Source organism: Capra hircus, chromosome 24 (assembly GCF_001704415.2).
Source record: "Capra hircus breed San Clemente chromosome 24, ASM170441v1, whole genome shotgun sequence".
Taxonomy (NCBI): Eukaryota; Metazoa; Chordata; class Mammalia; order Artiodactyla; family Bovidae; genus Capra; species Capra hircus.
Genome location: NC_030831.1, coordinates 30,760,438 through 30,784,880, shown reverse-complemented (window position 1 = coordinate 30,784,880; position 24,443 = coordinate 30,760,438). Strand labels below are relative to the sequence as shown.

The following is a 24,443-nucleotide window of genomic DNA, read 5'->3' as shown; positions in this document are numbered from 1 at the left end:
GGAGACTTGACGTAGATTTGTTTTTCCATCCCTAAAAGGGCCAGCCTTCATGATACCTACTTTGAACACTGGAAACGCACTGACCGGTGACCTTAGATAGGGTATGTGGCATTCGGTGTTCTAGGGGAGGTGTTGGCAGTTTGTCAGTGGCTGAGATGAAAGTCAGACCAAGTTCCAAAAGTTACCCTGAAGCTGGAGCAGCAGAGGGTGAGGTGCCTCCATCCCTGACACAGAAGCACATTGTCAGTTAGAATGAATGACTTCTGTCTGGCAGTTGGCATTTGTGCAAGGAACTAGGCATTATAGAAGGTTAAGAACTCTGGAAGACTCTGCTCTGATGTCCTCATTTTACAGATTTAAAAACTGGGAAATGGGTACTTCCCTGTGGGCCCAGTGGTTCAGAATCCTCTTGCCAATGCAAGGGACACAGGTTCCACCCCAGCTCAGGGAAGATCCCACATGCTGAGGGGCAACTAAGCTGGTTAACCACAACTGCTAAAGCCCATAGCCCTGAGTCCACGCTCTGCAACAAGAGAAGCCATTCCAGTGAGAAGCCTGTGCACTGCATCTAGAAAGTAGCCCCCACCGGCCGGAACTAGAGAAAGCCCACACATAGCAACAAAGACCCAGTGCCGCCAAAGAAACACACACACACATAACACAAAAAGTGAATCGTTTTTAAAAACCAGGGAGATGGAGTGGCAAAGAAGGAAGAGGAGGAGGAGCAGGAGAAGAGAAGATGGTCCAGGGAAACTGGAGCCCCCAGCAACACAGGCTAAAAGCACCTGCATGTAAGGAGTGGGTCAGTAACAGCAGCCATGGCCCTTTCATCCAACTACTGAATGGGAACTTACCACATACCTGGCACGGGGTACAGGATACACACCCGAATGAAACAAAGACCTCTGCCCTCCTGGAGCTCACAGCCCAGTGGGTGAGCCAGACACTACAAAGTCATCCTAACAGTGGTCTTCAGAGTTTGTTGAACAACCCGGGAGTACAAAGCCTTTGATACGGTTCCTTCACTATAATTATATTTATTTATAAATTGTATACATGTGCTTCTACACTAGTCTATGGGCTTCCCAGGTGGCCCTAGAGGTTAAGAACCCACCCAGCAACGCAGGAGACATAAGAGATGAGGATTTGACCCCTACCACCCTGGGCCACACATGTGGATCCTCTGGAGGAGGGCATGGCAACCTCTGCAGTATTCTTGCCTGGAGAATCCCCTGGACAGAGGAGCCTGGTGGGCTACAGTCCATAGGGTCGCAAAGAGTCGGATATGACTGAACCAACTTAGCTATGCTATTCTATATTATGTATATTTAAGAAAGTGAAGTCCCTCAGTCGTGTCCAACTCTTTGCAACCCTATGGACTGTAGCCCACCAGGCTCCTCTATCCATGGGATTTTCCAGGCAAGAATACTGGAGTGGGTTGCCATTTCCTTCTCCAGGGGATCTTCCCAACCCAGGGATCAAACTCGGGTGTCCCACATTGCAGACAGACGCTTTACCACCTGAGCCACAGGGAAGCCCCATGTATATGTAAATCTACCGCCAAATAGAAAAATGTAAAGAATGAATTCAAATATAAACACAGAAGTTCTAATATTTTGGATATTCCAGTTGGATTGTATTAGAAATAGACTCGAAGCACTCATTGGAGAATTCTGAACCAGCCAACCTACAAGCTGGGAAAGTTAGGCATTCTGAGGTCAAATGTTGTTTTAGGTATTTTTTTATCCTGAGTTGCAGCCCTCTCTCATAATATCAGTATTCCTTTCAACTTTTTAAAAAGCTGTGGCAAAATATATATAACATAAAATTCACCATCTTAACCATTTTTAAGTGTACAGTTTGGTAGCATGAAGGACATTCACCCCCTTGTGCAACGTTACCCCCATCTATCTCTAGAACATTCTCATCTCCCCAAAGTGAAACTCCGTGCCCATTAAACAGTAACTTCCCATCCCCCAGGGTACCCACCATTCTACTTTCTGCCTGGTACCCAGGCATTCTACTTTCTGGTACCTACCATTCTACTTTCTGCCTCCATGAACTGACTACCATAGGTCAATCATTATTTTTAAGCTCCTATGATGACTCAGGGGGGTGATTTGGCATCTAGGAGTCAGTGGTGAGCAAAGCAAACCAGGTTTCCACCCTCCAACCTCCCGTAAAGTCTTCCTTAACTAATCTAAGCTGGTACCGCCTTTGGTCAGTGTCTTTGGTGTGGCAAGGAGAGGGTGTATCCACGCACGTGGCCTAGAGTGGTAGGGCAGGTGAGCTCAGAAGAGGTGGGAGAGGTGAAGATAGAATTGAGTGAGATGTGACTGGTGACCATCTGATAAAGGAAAAATACCTTCTCAAGGAATTTCTAAAAAATTGAGAGAGAGGTGGGGCTTCCTGCATTATGTAGGTTGAGGCTGTATTTATTTTAATCCAATGACGTAGAAAAGGCGATCCCAGAAGGCTGGTGGACATGGGAACATTAGTGTGTCATTTATTGTCAGTAACCTTCAAATGACTTGGGGCTAAGGCAACTTAGCCAGGGCTGGGGAGGATCAGGTTCCCATTACAGAGATGGGAATTCACACGTGGACTATTCTCCCAGGGCGAAGCTTGGCCAGGTGGCTGAAAGCCTCCTACGCTCTGCCCTTCTGCCTGCCTTTACCTTAGGATAAAATTATACAGTTCCAATTACAGGACTGGTCAAAAATCAATACAAAAGGTGGAAGAGAACAGATCATTTTTCTTACGGAAGTAACTGCTTTCATTAATTTTTCATTAGCGCGGCCTTCGCTTTGTTATCCATCACTGGTGGAGCCGTAGCCTGCCTTTCAGCCAGTGTGCATGTTTCTTGGATTCAGGAGATAGTGGTTGATAAAACCTGCAGGTTCCTGTCAGGATTGCTGCCTGTGGAACTGGTTTAGGTGACTGTTCTAAGACCATTTTGCTGGTTGCAACGTGCTTAAAAATAGCAGGTTTCCACTCACCAAAACTCAGTCTTAACTCCATCGTGGACATGCTAACTATAGAATAAGGTCCTGATTCTGTTGTATTTCTTTGGGGGGGGGGGGTGTATATAAATCAGTCTCTTGGTGGGTACTTTTGGCATTAATGGATGTGATGGGTCCATTTGGCTGGTGCATTTGGCTAAGGGCTGCCTTTGGGGCCTGGAGTCTTGGGTGGGGAGGAAGAGGGGGCAGGTCAAGGGTCTCAGGTCTTTGCACATGGGCTTCCCCGATTTTATACTTAAAAAAAAAATAGTGATAGGCAGCTTTATTTTTTTTAATATTTATTTACTTGTCTGCATCACGTCTTAATTGCATCATGCAGGCTTTTTTGTGGTGGTACCAGGGCTCTCCAGTTGTGGGTTCCAGACGGGTGGGCCTAGTAGCCCTGTGAGAAATGGGATCTTAGTTCCTCCACCAGGGATCAAACTGGCATCCTCTGCATTGCAAGATGGATTCTTAACCACTGGACCACTAGGGAAGGCCCAACATTTTATTCTTAAACTCCTCCCTTGGTTTCCCTATCCTCAGCCTGCCCCATCCTCTCAGAAGCTTAAAGAAACGGCAGCCCACTCCAGTATTCTTGCCTGGGAAATCCCCTTGGACAGAGGAGCCTGGCAGGCAACAGTCCATGGAGTTGCAAAGAGCTGCACCCGACTGAGCGACGGAGCACACGTGAGGACTTTGCAACCCAGAACTTCAGCAGAATTTTTCGACTAGTCACTCTTATCCCCTCTCTCCTCTTGATGCTTTTCACACTATTGTGTGTAGTCTGTTCCCGTGGGCCTCCCCTAACCAACCTTGTGTTACCTGAGGATGGGGCAGTGGCTTTTTATTTTTGGATCTTCAGCACCTAAAAGCACTTGGTCAATGGGAGGTGATTAATTAATGTCTACTAAATGAAGGAAACGATCAGAAATCCTTGCTTCGTGTAAGCCGGGGTCAGAGCCCTCATTAGCCGTGGGGATGAGATCGACAATACTCCTCCAGTTGCCTTATCCTATTGATGCTGAAAGTACTAAGTGCTAATCCCAGCTGTGTGGGTAATCAGCTGTGGAACCGTGAATAAAACTCACAGGGTCCTTATCTATAAAGAGGAGATTCTTAAGCCCAGGAACCTCTGAGCTTGGAAAGGAATTCTCCCCTGCTCAACCCTCCAGCTGAAATGACACATGAGCCTCGGATGCCAGCTCCCCAGCTGGCCCTTCCCCAGGCCCTGAGCCCACTGGTCCTCCTTCTCAAGACTTAGAGGCTTGTCTGGAGCTAAGCCTGCATCTCTGGTTTCAAACCAAGCCCTTCAGCCTGCTCCCTGGCTTTGGTTCATCAATTAGCTCTGGACATTTTCCTATTGGCCTTACCACCCCTTATGCACCTGATCTAGTCTGATCTCAGAAGCTAAGCAAAGTCGGGCCTGGTTAGAACTTGGATGGGAGATCACCTGGGACTATCAGGTGCTGTACTGTAGACTTAAAAATAATAAAAATGATAAAAAGTAAAATTTATTTATATATGACTACATTTGGGATGACCACCTCCAAAGGAAACATTTTCATTACCCCAGAAAGTTCTTTGGGCCCCCATCCCCTTGCCTCCACCCTAGCTAGAGTCATTACTATTCTAACTTCTATCACTGGAAACTAGTTTAGCCAGTTTGGGGCTTCACATACATGGATCCATACAGCACAGATTCCTTTGGTTGCTCAGTTTGTCACTCAGCATAACTTTTTTGCGATCCATTTGTGCTCTTGCATGTACCTGTAGCTTGTTCTTTCTGATTACTGTATTTTGTTGTTTGAATAAGCTAAAATTTGTTCACCAACTTTCTCATTAGAAGACATTTGCATTGTTTCTGGCCCTGGCCCTTTTGTGTTTTTAACTTTCATGTTTAGCAGTTTCCCTTAATTTCTCAATATGATAAAATCATTTAAAAAAATTCACCATCACTAACTAACCTTGTGAACTTGAGTGGGTTTCTTAGGTTCTCTTAGCTATAGTTTCCTATGTATAAAATGGGATAATAATAGTATCTTTTAAAAATATTTTTTCAGGTATTATCTTGGGCAATAGTATTTTTTTCATAGGGCTTCTCAGGTGGCTCAGATGGTAAAGAATCTGCCTGCAAAAAAAAAAAAAAAAAAAGAATCTGCCTGCAATTCAGGAAACCCAGGTTCTATCCCTTGGTCAGGGAGATTCCCTGGAAAAGGAATGGCAACCCACTCCAGTATTCTTGCCTGGAGAATCCCATGGACAGGGGAGCCTGGCCAGCTACAGTCCATAGGGTTGCAAAGAGTCAGACATGATTTTTTTTTTTTCTTTCAAGGGTAAAATTTTTACTTTGAGGAACTTCATATGCATATTTTCAAAGAAAGTCACATAAGAAAGGAAAAGATGTTATCCTCCGCTCATCCTAGAAACAAATAAGAAGGGCATAAAGTTTATTACAGTCATTACGCTGGGAAGTTTAGTACCAGCATCTAAGATGAAGAAGAAGGGAGGGAAAAGCACTTACTATATATTTCAAATTTCATCAGTTAGGGGGTCTTCCTTTGTGGTATTAATATTTCTTCTTTCAGTTCATATTACCAAAACAGCAAAAACAAGGAAAAAATATTTCATATATTCATATGAATATATACCCAAGTTACAATGATTAGGTTTATATATTGAGGCACTTAGGATATTGCCGGGAATGTAATAAACACTGTATAAGTGTTTGCTGTTCTTTACATTATTATTGAACTGTTGTGAGGATTAAATGGGTCATATTCTGTGCAGAACAACACATTTGTGATGCAAGATTTATGCAAAGAACATGGATTTTGAGCCTCATCTTTATCATTTACACCCCTTTTCCTAAGTAAGCTCACTTGTAACCCTGGTATTAATTTTTTTCACTGCGAGAATACGAAGCGATGTGAATAGATACGGTTCTCAAGTATTCCAACGGAAAAAACAGCATCACTCTCGCTCTCTGGGCCCGTCCGTACCTTAGAAATTGCTGGGATAGAAAACATTTCTCGTCATTCTTGGTCTACAGAATGTAGAAAACAATAACTATATCAAATGGTTCACGTTCCGGCATCCCATGTTAACAGAGTAAAAAGTTCCAAAAAGAAAAAGATCTCTGGGCATCACTCTGCCATTTCCTTCTGGTTGCTCCTTGGGCTCTCTTTACCTTCACAAGTTCTTAAAAAGAAGAATAGACAATCACTGCCTTTCCCTCCTTGCCTCTGAGTCCTTTCTCAGCCTGCTGTGGTCTAGTTTCAGGGTCCAGAACTTCACGATGGATTTCTCTAGGGTCAGCCGTGGTCTTGCAGTTACCATACCTGCTGGATCCTGCTCCGACACTGGACACATTCATTCTTTTCTTTGAAACTCTTTCTTCACCCCAATTTCCCACCCCATCTCACACTGTTTCTCATTCTCCCTCTTGGCTGTTTCTTTTTTTAAATTTTTTTTTTAATTGGAGGAGAATTGCTTTACAACGTTGTGTTGGTTTCTGCTGTACAACAATGTGAATCAGCTGCATGTGTACAAATATCCCCTACCTCTTGAGCCTTCTTCCCACCACCCCCCCTCCATCTCACCCCTCTAGGTCATCACACAACACTGAGTTGAGTTCCCTGCGCTCTGTAACAGCTTCCCGCTAGCTTTCTGTCTTACACATGGTGCTGTGTATGTATGAATGCGACTCTCTCAATGCATCCCGCCCTCTCCTTCCCCCATTGTGTCCACAGGTCTCTACATCCGTGTCTCTATTCCTTCAGCTTTCCTTCTGAGTCTCCAAATACCCCTAAATGTTGGTCACCTCTCTATAATGTGGTGACCATATCCCATCTACAGGCCCTCCCTGGGCTTTGTGAGCAGTTTCTTGTGAGTCACCCTTCCAAAGCCACGTGTTTAAGCTCAGCTCTTCCCCCCAGGACTGACCCCCTTACCCCGAGTCTGGACCTCCCATTGCCCACAGGCACCGCCCCATCACATGCTCAAAACCAAACCCTGTTTAGTCCCCTTTACCTGCCCTACGAATACAAGCTTCTGCTTGGCCTCCATTCCATCTTTCTCTTCAGGGCTCCCCAACCCTTAAGAACCTGAGTTAGAAACTTCGGAATTATCCTTGATTCTTTTCTCTCCTTCACCACCCACATCTAATTGCTCATCAAGTTCTGTTGTTTCTGCCTTGGAAATATCTCCTGAATTTACCCCCTGTTCTACCTTCCAATTGCTTTCATTTATCAGAGCTCCACGAGACAGCTGGAATAATCTCCTGATTTATTTCTCGGTCTCTGTCTGATCTACTTCCTTCTCCATTCTGCCACCAAAAGAAAAAAAAAAATGTATTTCTTAAAAACAAGTCTAGCTGCATCACTCTTAGGATTTAAAATGTCACTGATTCCTTGTTGCCTATGGCTGGTTCCCACACAGGGCACCGGGCCCCAAGGTCACCTGGAGGTAGATTCCTAGGGCCCCACCCCAGGAATTCTGAGTCATTAGGTGGGGCCTGGCTATCTGCAGTGAAATGTGCTCTGATCCTAGCTTCCCCAGGCCGCTCTAGAAGCTCTCTTTCCTGCCCCTGCTTCTGCCCCCCGGGAAATGCTATTCTTAGTACACTGGCATCTTGCTTGTTCGAGCCTCTGTGCTTTGCACACTCTGTCACTGCCTGGAAGACTCTCTGCTTCCCACTCCCTCTCCCCTTGTCCTCCTGGTGGGATCAACAAGCTGCCACAAAGTCTTCTCAGGCTTCCCTGGGGTGAATGAGTTGTCCCCTCCTCTGTGTCCCCCAGGACAGTCTGCACACGCCCCCATCAGGGCATCTATTAACTCTGCTGCTATATGATCAGGCTTCTGCCTGTCTTGCTGGGCGCGTCTCCCGAAAGGCGGGACACTGTCTCCTTCTGCCTGTGTCCTTGGTGCCTCACCCCATGCCTGGCACAGCAGCCCCTGTTCTGACTTGGTGTCCATCAAGTAAGAGAAGGAACCTCCTCCTCCTTAAATTATTCTTAAATATAAGAATATTTCAACCTCTGCTTGTCAGATGATGCCATCGGCAGTGCTAATAGTTAGAAAAAGCCCAGTGAGTCTGTAAATGTTGCTCTGGTTAGGACTCCCAGTTTCTCCGAGTCCATTTTGGTACATTTTATTTCACTTCTTACTTTTCTTTCAGCAGCAGAAAATTAAGGAGAGATTGAGGAGGAGCAACAGGAAAGAGACTGCAGAACCTCCCACGTGAGGCTTCTCAAGTCTGCCGCCCACCAAGGTTGTTGGACTTGGATGTTGTGAGGCACTCCCCTCTCCCAGGATTTCACTGGTAAGAACCACCTTAACTGTCTGAAAAGCCCTGCTGAGGCAGCTTCCACGGTTCCTGGGAGGTAAAATTTATTTCTGTGGCCAACAGGGCATTGCCTTCTGTGGCCTGGGGAAAGCAGGAGCAGCAGCGGGGTCCGCGTCCTGCTCGGTGACATCTAGGGTGACATCTAGGGAAAGATAGCTGATCCGCAGAACATCGATTAGTAGATGGGCGTCCTCCTGGAGAGAAAACTTAGATGGTGCTTCAGTGGGACAAGGACATTTGTGACTTGAAGGAAAACGGACAGGCCATGTTGCAGCCAAACAGAAATGAGTGAACAGCCTTTGGCACATATCAGCCAAACAGGCTTCCAAGAGTTAAACAATCTTGGTTATTCTTTAGCTGTTTCTACTAACAAACAAACAGGCTTCCCTGGTAGTTCAGATGGTAAAAAATCCAGCTGCCATGCAGGAGACCCCAGTTCGATTCCTGGGTTGGGAAGATCCCCTGGAGGAGGGCACGGCAAACCACTCCAGTATTCTTGCCTAGAGAATCCCCATGGACAGTGGAGCTTGGTGGGCTGCAGTCCATGGGATTGCAGAATCAGACACGACTAAGCAACTAAACACGCATGCACGCACTAACATACACCTGGAGCTGGACTTGTCCTTCACCAGGCTAATTACTCTCTGACTCCATATAGATTATACTCAGCACCTGGCCTTCTTCCCCCTACGCTCTCTTGTAGCATCCTGCATTTCAGAAAGAAGGTCATGGGCCGATAACTTCAGGGACACCAGACCCGATTGCTGAGTTGCCTGTGCCAGCTGTGGCTGTTTTGAAAACTGGCAGGAGAAAAACAAAACAGCAAGACCTTCAAGAGGATATAAACCCCCGCCCCTACTCCTGAGAAAGTGGGGCACAGTTCTTGAGGTGCTAGCCTGCTGCATTTCCCTTTTGCCTGACAAAAAAACAAACTCTGTGTCCATACTTCCGTTGGGTGGGCATCAGTAGATGGGGAGTCATGATTTTGGCAATAGCCACACTTACAGAATTCTCCCAACTAAGGCTAGAAAGAGGGCAAAGAGTTTCCTGGAGACAGACAAAGGATTGCCAAGGCACCTGCAGGGTGGGAATAAAAGAGAGACACCAATCCCATGCAGTTTCACTGGGACTAATGGCAAGTTCTTCATTTGGTTACAGGATTCCCCTCCTGTTGGAGGTCAAGATCGGAGTGGGTATCTGTTTCTGCATGTGAGATATCACATCACTGTTACATTTCTTGAGAGCTATGTAGGAGTATGTTCTTTTTCTTAGGAGATACCATGCTGAAGTACTTAGGGGTGAATTGTCCTGATGGTCGCAATTTATCTTCAAATGGTTCATCAGAAACCACACACACAGTGAGACAAGTTGGAAGGGCAGACGTGAATCTAACTGAAGGGTGTGGGGTATTATGTGTACTATTGCTTCAACTTTTCTGTAGGTTTGAATATTTTCAGATGAAAGCTGAGGCGAGGGTGGGTTAACACTGAAATAAAGGCTAATTTCAAGAACTGTTTTTGCTGTACTATGAGCCTGGAAATGAAAAGCTCCAGTGGTGAGTAGGCAAGTTAAGGCAAACCATTATTACCTCTCTCTTTAGCCGTGGAAAGCCAGTAAGCTACCGAATAAAACAAAGGCTATTTTGTGTGGGAGATGAACTCATTTATCAGTGCATTCAGACTGGAGAGACAGAGGGAAAGATCAGACTGTTTAGTCTCTTTCCCCCACCCCTATTGCATCGCTCTGTTTAACCCTATAGTTACTTCCTGATACTTAAAAGAAGAGAAAGCAGCCCGACCTCAAGCTAATACAGCCAGTGTTCCAGCATGTTGCCACACATAAAGCATCTTTGAAATACAAGCCCTAATTATTTTCGACTTTCTGGCAAATGCTCTTAGTTTAAAAGAAATACAGAATTTAACAATCTATTTTAAAAAGTTAATTTTGAAAGTCAGATGGTTTGTCAAAAAAGGAGTGTTTTTTAAAAAATTTATTATAATTCACTTAGAGAAGAACAAAATATAATTTATTTTTTAACCTAAAAGTACTGCTGAGAAGTGTTTGGGTTGCAAACATGTAATTTGGAGGGTAATTCAACCTGTTAGAGATACTTTCAGGGGCCCAGGAAATTTTCACACAAGCCTCGTCCAACCTGTTTGTCATCTGGTGAGCCTCCCAGAACCCCATAGAGTCTGTGGAACCTGGGTGTGATGGGTGGCCAGACCTGGCTGGAATGTGGGCTCCTTCCTTCATCCATTTACTCTTTGGCTCATCCCTGGTACCGACTATCTGGCTCGACTTTCTTTTCCTCGGAGTTCACTGAGCTTCTTAGGTCTGTGGGTTGACAGTCATCTTCAGACTTGGAAAATATTTAACCATTGTTACTTCAAATATTTTTCTGTTTCTCTCCCCATACTCCTTAATAGAGACTCCAATTGCATTTCTAGTGGACTGACTGAAGTTGCCCCACCGCTCAGCAATGCCCTGTTGGGGCTTCCCTGGTGGCTCAGAGGTTAAAGCGTCTGCCTGCAATGTGGGAGACCTGGGTTTGATCCCTGGGTTGGGAAGATCCCCTAGAGAAGGAAATGGCAACTCACTCTGGTATTCTTGCCTGGAGAATCCCATGGATGGAAGAGCCTGGTGGGCTGCAGTCCACGGGGTCGCAAAGAGTCGGACACAACTGAGCGACTTCACTTTCTTTCACAAAACCATGTTTCATTTTTGATAGTTTCTATTGCTCTATCTTCAAGTTCACTAATTTTTTCTTCTCTAGTGTGTAATCTGCTATTAATTCTATCAGGTCTGTTTTTCAGGCATGATAAAATTTATTTCTGGAAATTTGACTTTGTTCTTTTTTATGTTTCCCATGTCACCAGTTAACATGTTCCGTTTTCACTTTAGTTTCTTGGACATATGGAATATAGTTTAATGTCCTTGTCAGAGAAGGAAATAGCAATCTACTTCAGTATTCTTGCCTGGGAAATCCCATGGACAGAGGAATCTGGCAGGCTATAGTTCATGAGGTCAAAAAAAGTCAGACACAACTTAGTGACAAAACAACAATGTCTTTGTCAACTAATTCTATCATCTTTATCATTTCTTGGTTGGTTTAGATAGATCGATTTTTCTTCTTACTATGAGTTGAATTTTCCTGCTTCTTTGCATGCCTGATAATTTTTTATTAGATGCCAGACATTGTGAATTTTACCTTGTTGGGTGCTGGATATATTTGTATTCCTATAAATATTCTTGAACTTGTTTTAGCATTGAGGTTGAGTTACTCAGAAATAGTTTGATCCCTTTGGGATCTGGTTTTAAGCTTTGCTAGGTGAGATCAGAGCTATGTTTAGTTTATGGCTGATTTTTTCCTACCACTAAGGCATTCTAATATTCTAGCCAATACGCCGTTAATTATGAGGTTTTCCACACTGACTGGTGGGAATAGGAACTTTCGTTGACTCTGCGTCTGCAATAGTTTTTCTGATCCTTCTACATGGCCTTTGCTTAGCCTCGGGCAGTTTCCTCAGCCACATGCTCTGATCAGTACTCAGCTGAAGACCCTCTTCAGTTCTTTGGTTTTCTCTCTGTGTGTGTATAGCTCTCTCCTTTCCATTACTTTGCTCTATAAAGTCTAGATCTCTTGGCTTCCAACTCTCAACTCAAGGAAACCACTGGCTTCTGCCTGGGCTACCCTTCCCTGTACTATGCCTGTTGGTTAGCCTGGGCGACTGTAGGGCTCACCTTGTTTGTTTTCCACCTCTCAGCCGTCATTGTCCTCTATTGCCTGATATCTAGTGTCTTGAAAACCTCTGTTTCGTGTATTTGGTTTGACTTTTCAGTTGTTTCAGGTGGGAGAGTAAATTTGTTACTCCATCTTGGTCAAATGTGGAAGTCTTCCAAGACTTTTAATTGGGCAAAATCCAAAGTGCACATTTAAACACCAATAGTGGGAGGACTTCCCTGGTGGTCCAGTGGTTAAGAATCCACTTTCCAGTGCAGGGGATTTGGGTTTGATTCCTGGTGGGGGCACTAAGATTTCACATGCCGTGGGGCAAATAAACCTGAGCACTGCAACTGGAGGGAAGATCGCATACCACAACAAAGAGCCCACATTCCTCAGCTAAGACCCAACACAGCCAAATAGATAAATATTCAAAAAAAATCTACAGTGCTTGAAGAATTTAATCTTACTAATAATGGGTGCCCTGTTGTATGTCCATTACTTTACATCTACTTTTCATTTAATCTAGTGTTTATGAGGATTAACAATCTCTCCAAGTGATGCAGTTAGTAATATGAGACACAGACTCTGCCTTTTCTAGGCATAATAGACATCACTTATTTCATCTGTCATCAACAAATAATTTCTTTAGCACCCGCTAGGTGTGACATAAACATAAATAAGTCAGATTTCTCCCACTGATGACCTTAAGTTTGGCCATTAGATGTAGAAATATAAATAAATATTTCAATTTTATGTGATATAAGTGTCATAATAAAATACAGATAGGATGCTTTAGAGGGGTTGCCCAGCTGAGGGACACATGGGCATGTGTAAAGGGAATCTTCAAGGATGAGGGGAAGGTGATTAAGCAGGTAAGAGGATATATGTATTCCAAAGCAGGGGGACTTCAAACAATACAACACATGTGTGTGTGCTAAGTTGCTTCAGTTGTGTCCAAATCTGTGTGACCCTATGGACTATAGCCCGCCAAGCTCTTCTGTCCATGGGATTTTCCAGGCAAGAATACTGGAGTGAGTCGCCATGCCTTCCTCCAGGGGATCTTCCTAACCCAGGGATCGAACCCGCACCTCTTATCTCTCCTGCATTGACAGGTGTGTTCTTTACCACTAACACCACCTGGAAAACCCATCCACTATGACACAGGGGAGAGCGAAAATCTCCTGTACTTCTGTAGGAGATAAGGCTGAGAGTTAGATGGAGGACAGCCTTGTACACCATGCTAAGGAAACAAGAGAACTCTGAAAGCAATGAGGAAGCAATGTTCGAGCTTTTATCAGGGGAGTGAGAAGCTGCAATGTGGAAGAAGCATTTTAGGAATGACACACCCAATTCCTGGCCAAAAAAACCTATTAAGATCTTATTGAGGCACTTCCCTGGCAGTCCAGTGGTTAGGACTTGACCTTCCAATGCAGGGGATAGGGGTTCGATCCCTGGCTGGGGAGCTAAGCTCCCAAATGTATTGTGGCCAAAAGAACCCAGGATAAACAAGAGAAGCAATATTGTAACAAATTCAATAAAGACTTTGAAAATGGTCCACATCAAAAAAATTCTTAAAAAAAAAGACCTTATGGAAATTATCCACATAAGAGGAGCTGATGCTTCTCTGGTAGCTCAGACAGTGAAGAATCTGCCTGCAATGCAGGGGACCCTGGTTCGATTCCTGGGTCGGGAAGATCTGCTGGAGAAGGGATAGGCTACCCACTCCAGTATTCTTGGGCTTCCCTTGTGGCTCAGCTGGTAAAGAACATGCCTGCAATGCGGGAGACCTCGGTTTGATCCCTGGGTTGGGAAGATCCCCTGGAGAAGGGAAAGGCTACCCACTTCAGTATTCTTGCCTGGAGAATCCCCATGGACAGAGGTGCCTGGAGGGCTACAGTCCATGGGGTCGCAGAGTCGGACATGACCGAGCGCCTAAGCACAAGCCCAAGAAGAGGAGTTGATAATATCACATTGAGAAGTGGTAAAAGGGATGGAGAGGAAGAGACTGATTTGAGAAATGCTTAGGAGATGCTTTCTGTAGAACTTGGTGACCAGCTAATGTGGGGAGGACAGGAAATTGATTCCTGGCTTGGATGGAAGAAAGCATCTGAATTGAGATAAGAAATTTAAAGGAAGAAAGGACAGGGCTATGGCTAAAAACAAGATCAGTTCTAGATCGTAAAACGGAAACATTGTACAGACCCTACATTTGTCACAGCTTATCACAGAATACATTAAAGCAATCTGATTACATGCTATTCACTTGCCTAACTGAAGTCGAATGGCAGGACCATATCTTACTTGTCACTGTATCCTCACAGCTGGCTACCCTGCCTGAAGCTCTGGGATAAGTTGAGCCTGAAGCACAGGTGATAGGGAACCCATCTATGGCTGAGATCATCCAGGGAGAAAGAGGAGGCCAAGAGGAGCACTGACACCCCCAAAAAAGATGTTCACACCTTGGGGTGAGAAACTGAGAAATGAGTGACCTGGCTTCACACTGCCACGGAGCTTTCCCACGGACCCCAAGAAATACCAGCTGCTTTGTCAGTGTTTTTGGTTTAAGTAAGTCATTTTCTTTGTAGATTAATACAAAAGCTTCTAGTGATTGTATAGAAGTATTTTGATCTTTCACTTGACTCTCTTTGCTTGGATGAAAAGATCCAAGGAGCAGACTTGGAGGTGGAGACGGTTAACGCAGACTGGAGAGAGGCAAAAACCTAAGGGAAGGAAGGATTTGGGGGGTGTGTATGTAGTTCCCCTGACTCCAGAGCTGTAGGAACTAGCTCTGACTTTGCACTTATGATGGTATTAAGGAAAAGACTATCTAGGTCAATGTTCTGTTGTAGAAATACATCTACTATGCTTAAAGTAAGACCTATAACTGAATTATTTTTGTGAATTCACAACCTACTGAACAAAATTCCAAATTTTCTGGTATTTATATATACTGTGTCCTAAGTCACTTTAGTCATGTCCAACTCTTTGTGACCCTATGGACTACAGTCCTCCAGGCTCCTCTTTCCATGGGATTCTCCAGGCAAGAATACTTGTGGGTTGCCATGCCTTCCTCCAGGGGATCTTCCTGACCCAGGGATTGAACCCACATCTCTTATGTCTTCTTCACTGGCAGGGGTGCAGTGCCATCAGTGCCACTAGTGCCACCTGGAAAGCCCATTTGTGTACATTAAGAGACCATATATTTGAGAACATGACTATAGAACAATATTTTAAATCATATAATACCATTTCAAATATATGGCTTCCCTGATAGCTCAGTTGGTAAAGAATCCACCTGCAATGCGGGAGATCCCAGTCCAATTTCTGGGTCAGGAAGATCTGCTGGAAAAGGGATAGTCTACCCATTCCAGTATGCTTGGGCTTCCCTTGTGGCTCAGCTGGTAAAGAATCCACCTGCAAGGTGGGAGACCTGGGTTCCATCCCTGGGTTGGGAAGATCCCTTGGAAAAGGAAAGGCTACCAACTCCAGTATTCTGGCCTGAAGAATTCCATAGACTGTATAGTCCGTGGGGTGGCAAAGAGTTGGACACCACTGAGCGACTTTCATTTTCACTTTCAATGGATGCAAAACTTAAATGTTATGGCCCGTAGGCAATCCATCTCCCACCATTTCCTGTTGCCAATCCAGCTGTCCATTACTGCTGCCTAATAGGAAAACCAGTGGAGAAAATTCCCTGGCAGTCCAGTGGTTAGGACTCTGCTCTTTCACTGCCGAGGGCCCAAGGTTCAATCCTTGGTTGGGGAACTGAAGTCCTGCAAACCATGCAGTGTGGCCCCCAAAAAACCAGTGCCATCAAATAGATGGTTTAATCTGCAGATCTTCAAATGATCCTTTTGAACATCCTCATTTGATGTAATAAATCGTCCCTACTGATCTTGCTTCTTTTCCAACTAAGGTGAGGCTTCCTGACAAAGATTTGGTCTTCAGCTTCCAGAACAGACTTTCTGAGTCAAGTTTCAGAGTTTGAGTGGAATGCAGAGTAAGGGTTCCTCTGGCTTTTACGTCCTTTTGTATGTGTGCTCACTCAGTCGTGTCTGACTCCCTGTGGACTGTAGAGTCTCCCCATGGACTGTGGCCTGCTAGGCCCGTTTGTCCATGGAATTCTCCAAGCAAGAATACTGGAGTGGGTTGCATTTCCTACTCCAGGGGACCTTCCTGACCCAGGGATCGAACCCACGTTTCTTGTGTCTCTTGCCTTGGCAGGTGGATTCTTTACCACTGAGCCACCTGGGAAGCCTAGTCCTGTTAGCCAACAGTATAATTTAATACCCGTACTGTTTGTTCCTAATTCTGACAAGCAGGATCTGATCGACACATTGGGAAGTGTGAAATACTCTGCTTCACATTGAGAGTGAGGGAGAAAGGGGAACGGGGAGAGGGGTAGGGAGAGAGAGAATGAACCTGCAGTCATGTGAAACAGAGTCAGACTGAGCTCTCTGAATCTGGCATTTTTAAAACATATGCCAAGGAGTTTTGTGTTAAAATGGTTAGAGTTATAGACGTACATACTTCTTCAGATTCTGAAGGTCAAAGCTTCATTTACATTTCAAAGAAACTCACACAAATTAAAATAGATGGGAAATGTTGGATTCGTGCACACCTGTCATCAGCTACTGTTACAAGTGGCAGATGCTACAGTAATTCTCTGCTGTAAGGTACATTCAAGTTTCTGATAACTTGTTAAGAGGCAGTGAAAGGATTCTGTAGCTGGTAGACTAATTCCACAGGGTTAGGCAGTTCTCTCCCAAATTCGGAAAGGATGAGCACCCTCCAGTTAAATTTCAGTTAAGTACTTCCCCACCCCCAGTAACTCTATTGGGAGTATTCAATCTTCAAGCAAACAGGAGAAGCCAACTATTGTTTAATCAACACCAATGAAGTCATAAAAAGGCAAGTCAAAAAGTGTCCCCAGAAAGTTCTCATCTACTATTCTCAATCTAAGCTGACAGACACAGTAATTTCACCCAGTATTTTCTAAACTTGCTGATTGGAGAGTTGCCTGTGATGGGCATTCTTAAAATACAGATTCCCAGGCTCATCACTTAGAGACTGAGATTCAGCACATTGGTGAGGAGAAGGGGAGTCGGGGACTGCTGGGGGTGGTGGCCTGGATACAGTAGCTTTAATAAATGTCTTTTTTGTGTGTCTTAAGAATGGGCAAGTTTGGGGTACCTGGAACCCATGTAAACTTCTGAGAACTGTTCCCTGATGGTTACAAAGTCAGAGACAGCGTCTTCTCGGGGCTTAGTAATTTCTACCCTATAGCCAGTAAATAGGGCTTCCCCAGGGGCTCAGTGGTAAAGAATCAATCTGCCTGCACTGCAGGAAATGTAAGAGACGTGGGTTCAGTCCCTGGGTTGGGAAGATTCTGTGGAGGAGGGCAAAGCAACCCACTCCACTGTTCTTGCTTGGAGAATCCCATGGACAGAGGAGCCTGGCAGGCTATAGCCCATGGGGTCCCAAAGAGTCAGACACGACTGAACGGCACACACAGGAAGTTACTGCAGCCATATTTTTGTCTAGTGCCTTTATAATGAACTTACTGAAGTTGCCAATGACAGAGCAAAGGTTTTTTAATCAATTAATTGAGTTAATTAGTTAACTAATTGTCACGGGCCCTTTGTCGTGACACACAGGCTGTTTATTGCTGCGCGCACAGGCTTTCTCTAATTGTGGTGAGTGGGGGCCACTCTCTGGTTGCAGGACGCCGGCTTCTCATTACAGTGGCCTCCCTTGTTGCAGAGCATAGGTTCTAGGCTGTGTGGGCTTCTGAAGTTGTAGTACACGGGCTGAGCTGCCCCAAGGCACGTGGGATCTTAGTGCCTGGACCAGGGGTCGAACCCATGCCCCCTGCGTTGTAGGCAGATTCTTAACCACTGAACCACCAGGGTAGCCCCAAAGTAATTTTCTGGCATAAATTAGAAAACCAGAAAATGTTGAGTCTAAGGTACTCATCAAATGCGTGTGTGTGTTCGTGTTGTTACAAGTATCTTATGCCATTTGGCTTTTTGTTAACATACCGATGTTCTTATCTGTAAAACTGGGATAATAATGCTGACTCCACTGAGTTTCTACAGGGACTGAATAACATCGATAAAACCCTGAGCACAGTGCCTGGCATATAGTAGGCTGGAATGGAGGTAGATTTAATCACAATTGTCATTTACACATCAGGATTTAAATCTTTATGGTCAAATGATATTATGACTAAAAGCTTGCCTTAAACATCCAGATTTTATAAAAGTCATGTTCTCACACAATTTAGTTCTGGTGCCATCACTTATGATGCAACCTAAATGGAATTTTTCTAGAATATCTCAAATCGTTTCATTATTTTCATAATATTCAGAGTGACAAACTGCACAGATGTCTTGCATGGTCTGTACATTTTGGGGGAAAAAATCAGTTTGTTCTAACATATACATTTAGAGATTGCACATAAAAATCTAGATTTCCAGGTTTTTCTAGGAAAATGAGAGGTTTAAGGATACAGGCCTTTTGTTCTGCTGGAGAACCTGCCGGAGTGGAGGAGGGGCTGTCCCTTTGAATCGGTCACACACGCTGGTGCCTGTCTGCCTCCTGATTCCTGTGACTCCTTGGCCCTTGTAGGCATCTGAGTTTGTCACCCTGACACCCAAAGTGATGTCTTATTTTCTTGTACATCTTTGGACTCAGCTCTTTGCCTGGCTAGTAGCTTTTTGAGAAGTACAGTTTTATAATCACCAAGGTAATGACTGGTTCAGGAAAAGATTACCAATGAATGATAAAACCATTATGTGAAAGTGTGAATGAAGTACAGGGCATTTCCAATCTCACAATTTCATCCCATAGACTAGTTGTTGATTACACAGGGAAGAGATGCTTTTACATTGGAGAAATCTGGTGACTGTGACCTCAACTGAGTGTTCAGAATTACCATCAACAAAGGGAAACCACAACTGACATGCAGTAAGATCTATAATAGCAACAAATAAAAACAAAAAATAGAAATAAAATTATCATCACCATCATGGGCCAGACAGACCCTTGTGATGTGATATACTGAGGAAGTAACATCAGCTACATAGTCTTCTTGCAAAAGAATTAATCTGACTCTACCAGTGAAGAACCAAGCAGACAAATCCAGATTATGCAACCAACTCCAGAACAACTGACTTACTCTCTTCAAAGTCAATCTCATGGAACACAGAAAAAGAAAGAAAGAAAAGATGGGGAAACCTTTCTAAATTAGAGTCTACAAGACATTAGTAATCAAAGCAGTACTGAGCCTTGATCTCACCCTCTCTGGAGAAAAGAAACATAGCTATAAAGACCCTTGCTTAACCGCCCCCCACCCTGCCTCCAGTGGCTCAGTGGGAAAGAATCCGCCTGCCAATGCAGGAGATGCAGATTCCTGGGTTGGGAAGATCCCCTGGAAAAGGGGATGGCTGCTTACTCCAGTATTCTTGCCTGAGAAATCTCATGGACAGAGGAGCCTGGCAGGCTACAGTCCAAGGGGTTGCAAGAGAGTCAGACACGACTGAGTGACTAAACACCACCACCATAAACATCCTTATTGGGACAACAGGTGAAATATGGATGACTACATATATTGTATAATTAAATGCAGGGAAAAAATAAGATTGTAACTCCATTACATTTTGATTGACCAGCTCTCTGCTGAAGTACTTTGGTATCCAGGAATCTATTTCACTGTAAGACCTAAAATTGTGAACATAACATGTGATGTGTTTCCTCTATTGAAATGGATCAGAGTTTCTGTAGAAAAAAATGTGCAATTGGGTTGGAGTTGTATAAATGGGCCTAAGAGCTCAGAAAAGAACAAAAGGGCACAGAATTGCATGCAGGGTTTGGTTGGGACAATACTAACTGCTCGGAGAGAGTGCTGGGTAAATGTTAAGTGATGACAATAACCAGCAGAAAGTCCCAAAGCGGAGCCTTTGCTTTATTGCTTTTAGGAAATTTTACCCATGGAGAGTGGATTACCAGTAAAAATCACAGAGCAATTTCATTCTCCTTTCAGTAGACGTGGATGACCAAGCAGCCAGTGGGAGCAACCCTGGCTGTCTCCATCTGAGACAGTGGTGTATTAGTCTCAAATAAGGAGAAATGAAACAACCATGTGAAAGCCTGGCTGGCAGTCATTAGAGTAATTCCATGTTTGGGCTGCCTCTGTGTTTTGGGGCGGGGTGGGGGGTTGGTGATTGGAGCCATTAACAGCTTACTTTTAGTTTCAGAAGCCACAGATATTTTCATTACTAGTGTCCTCAGGCATAGACTTTTTAATTTAAAAAAAGAAGTAAAGTTCAGGATGGAAATAGCCCATCACCACAGGAACATCTCTGCAGCAGAAACACATTATAGTTTACCTGTCAATCTTATCATCCATCATGCCAGGTTTATTTTTGAGGGTCTGGAATGAGGAGGAGGAAGTGGGGAAGAAAGGTGATGGCAGGGCTGACAGAGGAGCCTCCAGAATCACTACTACGTTGGAAAAGCTGAGGGCTCAATTCCGAAGTGGTGTCGACATCTCGGGTTTCTCACCTCCCTGGCTGATAAGAAACTGATCATTCTGAACCTGAGATTTTCCCTACTTCTTCCAAAGCCATTAATGCCCTACTTTGAGGATTTTTTTGGACAGGTGTTATGGTAGATTCAGGTTGGCTACAAATTCTTGGTCGCCTCCCCAGTGACCAAAGGTGGGTTTCATTCCCCTCCCTTCCTTGAATCGGGGCTGGCTCCGTATCTGCTAAATTAACACATCCCTGCAGAAGTGCATCAGGCAGCTGCAGGCCTGGCCTTCCAGGGGACCATGGCTTCCTTCCCTCCTCTTAGAACCTAGCTCCCAGGCTGGCTGGGGCCCAAGCCACTCGGGGAGGCCCATGGCCAGCCAGCAGGGATTGGCAGCCTCAAAGGTGCCATCCACAGCTATCCATGCCCCAGATGACATCGTGTGCAGCCCAAGAAGCCCAGGCCAGGCCAGTCCACACAAGAGGAGCCCAGAATCTGGAGAGAGAATAAAATGGTGCTGTCGGCTGCTACGTTTGGGTGCGGTTTGCTCTGGGAGTTGACTGGAATTGGTAAACTCACAAGAAAGGTTTATCTTGCTCACCAATGCAGAAGCATGGGACCCAAACCTTACTAGTGGGAACAGAACCATTCAGAACAAGGGTCAACATCCTTATTCTCGAGTGGGTTTTGATCTCAACACTGGCTTCAGCTTTTAGGTCTATTTTTGACACTCCACACAGAAAATTTTAAAATAGAAAAATTTCATTTGACTACAGCCTCACCCCAACATGTGTATCTCACACAGACCTTATTTTTTAAACAGAGTTTATTGTATTTAATACATTATAAAATTTGAAAAATTGTAGGAAAGCAGCAGACTCAAACTGGAGCAACTCTAACAAGGAATAATTCTGGCCCCTTTGCAAAACTGATCAGTTTAAAAACAAAGTAATGTTCACATCGGTGAGGCGGACAAAAAAGTGTGACTTCTGTACAAACTACATTTAAAATTTCATGTCTCACGTCTTTCAAATGCAGTGTGCTCATGAGAGTTTTTTTTTTTTTAAGTTCTGCTCGGTCCCCCATCTAAAGAGAGACATGAAACTTCCATACGCAAAGAAATGCGATTCTAGGTGTTTTTGTTTTCAAAGGAAAAAGAAAGACAAAGGAAAAAGAAACAATGGATGGCTGTTGGCAATGGAAACCGTAGGGAGATTCGTCCTCATTGCTCATGGCTTGTTTATTGGTCAGAGGCCTCGGGAGGCCCAGGACACTTCACGGCCATCACAGCACCAACTGTGGCTACCACCTTTTTTCTTTTTGCATTTCCTACCTTTTGACATATATATATATATTTATATATTTTTTACACCTTGAGGATATCACTATTCCAATTGTTCCCATATGAATACAGGTGTGGTCTCTACTGGATATAAATGTGTCTTTTATTCAACTTTAGGTCCAAGATTCGGTTTGCTGTCCCAACTGCACATGAATGTCCCTTTTTGTGTTTGCGTTATTTGTGGTGTATGTTTTTCTCCTTTTGGCAGAAGAAATATGTCCATCTAGTCCAGAGGCTCTTGCTTTATCCGGATGACAGAGGGTCCACGGGGCGTCCGCCTCAGTTCCCGCCGCAGGACGTATTCGCTGAACTGAGATGAGTCCACGCCTCCCCCACAGGAGCCCACGACTTCAAATCCTCTTTGCTGCAACCTCTCGAGGACCTGTGAGGGGTCGAGACAAGCATCTGGTTAGGGGCCAGTTAGGTCCTTTGGCCACGTAAATAGCCCAAAGACTGTCCCATGGTTTGACAAGTGCAGCTTGAATCCATCTTATCCAAGCCCTGAGTCTCTCTGAGTTTCTGTTTTCCAAGACTCTGGATTCAAAGGCAGGAGGGAGCGAGCAAACGTTTCTAATACCTACAATGTGCCTTCATAAGCTAGCTCCACATATGCCAAGTTATTCACTCATACAACCACCTGGCATAACGGGTGGAGTTGGTCCACTTGACAGATGAGAAAACTGAGGCTTATACCTAGTAAGTGATGGAACTGGGTTTCCATCTCAGGTCTCTTTGGCCTGAAATCCCATGTTTTTTGCAATGCCATCTTGTCTGCAGAAAGAGAGTTCACATTTCAAAGCTCATTTACCACTAACATGTTCGATGAGATGATAAAGACTATGGAGAGACAGTGATATTATCTGAATGTACTTCATCAGTGATTCAGCCTCAACTCATCCAGTCTTGATTCAGCTACTGTTCTAACTGCCTGACACTGAGTTTATATATTTCAGCCTGGACGACCGATACAATTTCAACAGCAGAAGAAATGGACTATTAAAGACAGTCAAGGTTTATCTACAGCTTTTCAAGTTGTGACATTTGAAACAGATTTATTGCCTAGTGTGTATCCAGAGAGGCAAGAATAAATGTGATGGTTCTTTATATATGTCCTATATTAGAAAACACCCCAAAATTTCTCATATAGTCAATAGGTATTTATAATGGAATCTGATTTTGAAACCAAATACCTAATGCCAGAAAGATCCCTGGGTTTGTCATTACTTGTCTGACACTCTTGAATGCAGGGAAGAGTTCTTGCAACTCTTACATACACAAAAATACAGGAAACTGATCTACAGCAGTATGCTTCTTTGGGAATCTAACAAATATTAGACTTGCAAATGTTCCCTGCCAGAATTCTGGATATAGTTAAATTATTTCTATACCACTCTAAAGGCAAGATGATTCAATCATAACTTTTAAAAAATGCTTGGCTCAATTTTTTTTTTTTTTTGGAGTTAAGTGAAATACTATCAAATAACTTTCAAAATGTGATATACCATGGATCCCTTACTACGTCTTTTTTTTAACTATTACTTTTTGGGGTGCCTACTTTTACATGGAATATAATCTGCTATTTTGCAAAACAGCTAATTAGATATGTTTGGAAAGCAAGAATATACTTTCTAAAAATTAAAACTTCAAATGCTGGCAAATTAAAAAAAACCCAAGCAAGTCCTTATGAGAACAAAATGAACACTCTTCCCTGCAGCATCTACTTCTGTACATAAATTTACAATCATATGCCTACCAGGCAGCAAAAGGACACAATAAAGAAAACAATCTCTAAGTTTAAAAGTAAGCACATGAAGATGTGTTTTGGTGGCAGGTGAATAAAAAGGTGAAGAACAGCTCACTCTAAGATCTCCCCAGTAAAGGCAGGAATGTAGCTTGTCAACAAGAAACACACTAGTTTGCTCGGCCAAATCACCACCCTGGAAAGGATTCATCTTGATAAGGAGAGGAATTAGGAAGGTAGAGGAAGTTGAGCAATAAAGAACTTATCTCGGATATCATTTGTCTCTCAGTGTTGTTAGGTTGTTGGATTGCTCTTATAAGGACATTCCTAAGCTGCCTCCCCAGAGGATCTAATATGCATAATATGATAATTATGCAATATGATCAATCCAAGGTTACCTTGGAGGTGGTAAAACTTATTCCCATGTAATGCAGACAGCTTATGCTTCTTGGCCATTCTTCTTTAAGTATCAACTTGTTAATAGCAAAATTCCTTAAAGTCAGTGATCATTTGGGAATATTGAAATCGCTCCAGCAGATACATTGCTCCTGTGCCTTAGCCCGAAGCCTCTGAGCACCTAGAGGACTGGGCCTGTCCTCTAGATGGGGCAGGAGCTAGTATGGCCATGTCGTATGACGACGTTAACACAGATAAAAACCCACCTCTGATCAGACTCGAATGACGGGGCAACATGTCAAGCTTGTGAATGTCTGATAGTTATTCTGGGGCGGGGCCCTGGAGAAGTGATGAAATGC

At 44.0% G+C, this 24,443-nt stretch overlaps 1 protein-coding gene across 4 annotated transcripts in view; it reads right to left on the bottom strand.

Moving 5' to 3' along the window:
• KCTD1 (potassium channel tetramerization domain containing 1) overlaps window positions 21,354–24,443 on the bottom strand; it is a 206,317-nt gene continuing 203,227 nt past the window's right edge. For 3 of the 4 annotated variants that reach the window (XM_018039651.1, XM_018039652.1, XM_018039650.1), the window contains exon 5: window positions 21,354–22,329. In XM_018039651.1, the coding sequence (XP_017895140.1) occupies window positions 22,171–22,329 (159 nt within the window). In that variant the 3' untranslated portion in view covers window positions 21,354–22,170. The remainder of the gene's footprint in view (window positions 22,330–24,443) is intronic. The other variant, XR_001917179.1, reaches the window with a different exon arrangement.